This window comes from Hipposideros armiger, unplaced genomic scaffold (genome assembly GCF_001890085.2).
Source record: "Hipposideros armiger isolate ML-2016 unplaced genomic scaffold, ASM189008v1 scaffold_9, whole genome shotgun sequence".
NCBI lineage: Eukaryota > Metazoa > Chordata > Mammalia > Chiroptera > Hipposideridae > Hipposideros > Hipposideros armiger.
Window position 1 is genome coordinate 331,033 of NW_017731359.1, and position 2,798 is coordinate 333,830.

General features: G+C 52.1%; 1 protein-coding gene across 1 annotated transcript in view; it reads right to left on the reverse strand.

Annotated features, from left to right (window-relative positions):
• Positions 1–2,798, reverse strand: part of VAC14 (VAC14 component of PIKFYVE complex) — a 100,556-nt gene that overhangs the window by 68,230 nt on the left and 29,528 nt on the right. Inside the window, exons 11-12 of the mRNA XM_019654108.1 lie at positions 1,100–1,244; positions 766–831 (exon numbers count right to left, since the gene is read on the reverse strand). Coding sequence (XP_019509653.1) covers positions 766–831; positions 1,100–1,244 — 211 coding nt within the window. The remainder of the gene's footprint in view (positions 1–765; positions 832–1,099; positions 1,245–2,798) is intronic.

Sequence of the window (2,798 nt, forward strand, 5' to 3'; positions counted from 1 at the left end):
CCCCTGAAAAAGAACTCCCCTACCCCAACTCAAACAATACAATGCTGCCGAGAACGGCGTGGGGCAGGTTGTGTAGCTGGAGAGCTGCAGATGGCAGAAGGACCCAGCGTCCAGCTCTCCCCGCTTTTCAGGGCCAGCTTTCCCACTCGGGGTTACTCTGCTGCCTGGGATCTGCGCCAGTCTCTCACCTTTGCACCAGCAGCTCTTGGTGACCCCAACAAAGCAAAGTTCAAGCTAGAGGTCAAAATGGAGTCCAGATGAAATGAAGAATGCCATAAACGCTTACTGAGCATCGGCTCAGCATGTGCCTGACGTGGCACTTAGCATCTTCTGGGGAGCATTTCATTCTCATAACCCCACATGGTGTTACTACCCCACTGAACATGGAAGGAAACTGAGAAGCAGAGTCATGAAGTGACTTGCTCAAGTTCAGGCAATGAAACAGGGCCCGACCTTGCCCTTGGCGTCTGACCCACAGCCAAGCTCCCCACTGCCTTCCAGGGACCAGTGAGTTCCTGCACAGAATGATTTCCTTGCAAGTGCCCTGACCCAGTGTGCTCTTCAAAAGGGCTGACAGAGGAGTCCTTATTCCCAAAGCCAAGAGCAGTAAACACAGCTTTCCCTCTAAAGGGTGAACCTTACTAGGTATGAGGGCAATTTCGGGGTGTTGATTTAAGAAAACAGCAGCAAAACAAGCACCTCTCAGCTACAAGATCCCACCAGTCTGGGCAGCATGGCACAGGGGAGGGGGTGTTGGGGACCTACCTCATCGGATTCATCTGATAACGTCTGCAGTAGGATGGGGAAGAGGCTGTCTGTATGCCGGAACATCTGGAGAGCAGAGAGGCAGGGCACTTAAGAGCTCTTCCTAGCTCCAGGGTTTAGCTCAGGGGAGTTCCCCCACCTGGACCACCTCCCCTCCTCCCCAGATGCCAAGGGTTCCTCAAGCACTTGTCACCCCTCTGCTTGTCAGGGTTTTTCCAGAACTGCAATGACCAAAACCCTACCAAGCACTGTCAGGCCTTCAAAAACCAAGGTGGACCAGGAAAAAGCCCCTGGCTTGGCGCGGCCTACTGGGCCAACGGGCCTGGGGGCTCACCTTGCGGGGAGTCTTGATGTAGAGGTGGTAGAGCCACTTTAGGACAGCAATCCTAGTCATCATCCCGATGGCCATGTCACTGAGGTGGCAGTTCAGGACCTGCACAATCCCATCGAGGTGGAGGGTGACTGGGGCCCTTTCAGTGCTATGGGTGAGACCAGGGAGGAAGCAAGTTGAAGCCCACATGGCTCTCTCCACCGAGCCAAGCACCACCCCAGCCCCCGCACACTCAGAACCACGCCCTCTGCCTTGCTCTCCTGGGAGCAGTGGTCAGGAGGGGGCAGACGACACACCCTTGTTGGGTTCCTATCCCCCTAATTCCCCAATAAAAATCTTTAAAAAAAAAAAAAAAAAAAAAAAAAGAACTTGTGGAACATGAGAAGGCGGCCAGAAATGGGGATGATGATACAACTAGACATGAGCTCAACTGCCCAGCTGGTTCTGATGGGGGTGGCTAGGGCCCCACGTCATGAAACACAGGCATGGTGGTTATGTGATTAAAAGGATGGGCTCTGGAGTCAAACAGGTCTGGTTCTGAGTTTGCCTCACCACTTCCTAGCTGTGTGCAAGTTACTTAACCTCCCTCGACCTCAGTTTTCTGAACTGTAAAGTGGAAATAGTTACGGTATTTCCCCACAGAACTGCTGAGGGTTCTCTAGATACTATAAGTGAAGGGTCCAGTACTGTTCCTGGCACAGTAACGACTTCATACAAGTAAGCTGTTATTAAGAATTTTCCAAGACATGGGGATAACCTGCGCCTCGAGACCCCGAGGCTGGATGTAAGGACCTTCGCAAGGGTTGTCATATCCAATAGTGAAGGAGGCTCCAAGGGGCCTTTAATAGGAAGGGGTCTCTCCCCCGCCACTCTGGCTGTGGTCCGATTTGATTGAATGGGCTTCAGGGTCTTGAACCCCAGTGAGCTCCGATCTGATATCAGGGCTGTGTTTGGAAATACTGGGAAGGCCCAATAGAGAGCATTTTCTAGATATCCTAGAAAGGAAACTCCAGGAAAAGAGGGACTTTGTCTTTCATGGCTGTAGGTCCACTGTCAAGTACATAGTGTGCCCTGAAGGTCACCAAAGAGATTGGGCAAGGGACACTTAGGAATGTGATTCTGGTGAAGAAGCCGGATGTGGCAGAATCAGGACTCACCACTGCTTATTAAGGTCCCCAAATCCCTGCCCTAGAGAAATGGGAAAGCAGGGACTCTTCACTCCTGTTACAGCAACACCCCCGCCCCCAGCAACTGTCCCCAAGAGCAGCTGCAATCCTCTCCCCAGCGGGGACTCACACAAGATGTGCCCCAAAGCCCTGACAACATTTGGCGCTTCAGCAAATGGAATTTCCACAGCCGCGACCCGAACAGAGCTGTTTAATGGACTGCATCTCCTCCCGTTCCCTTTAAATGCACATGCACACAAAACCCATCGCAAGCAAAGAGAGCTGGATGGGATTAAACAACTCAATTTAAAGGATTGAAAACTCAGCTGCTTCCAGTGAAGTCCTAAAGAAAGAACCAATCAGCAAAGTTCTTCTCTTCCTTTTTGTATTGAAATGAGGGCTGTGACTGTGCAGTGAGTCATTCTCAACTCAGGCAGAACTGGGCCAAGTCCACCTGGGCCTCACGCTGCAGTGGGTGGTGGGGGAAGGGAAAGAGAGGGTGTGCATGCACACATGCGTGCGTGCGTGCGTGCGTG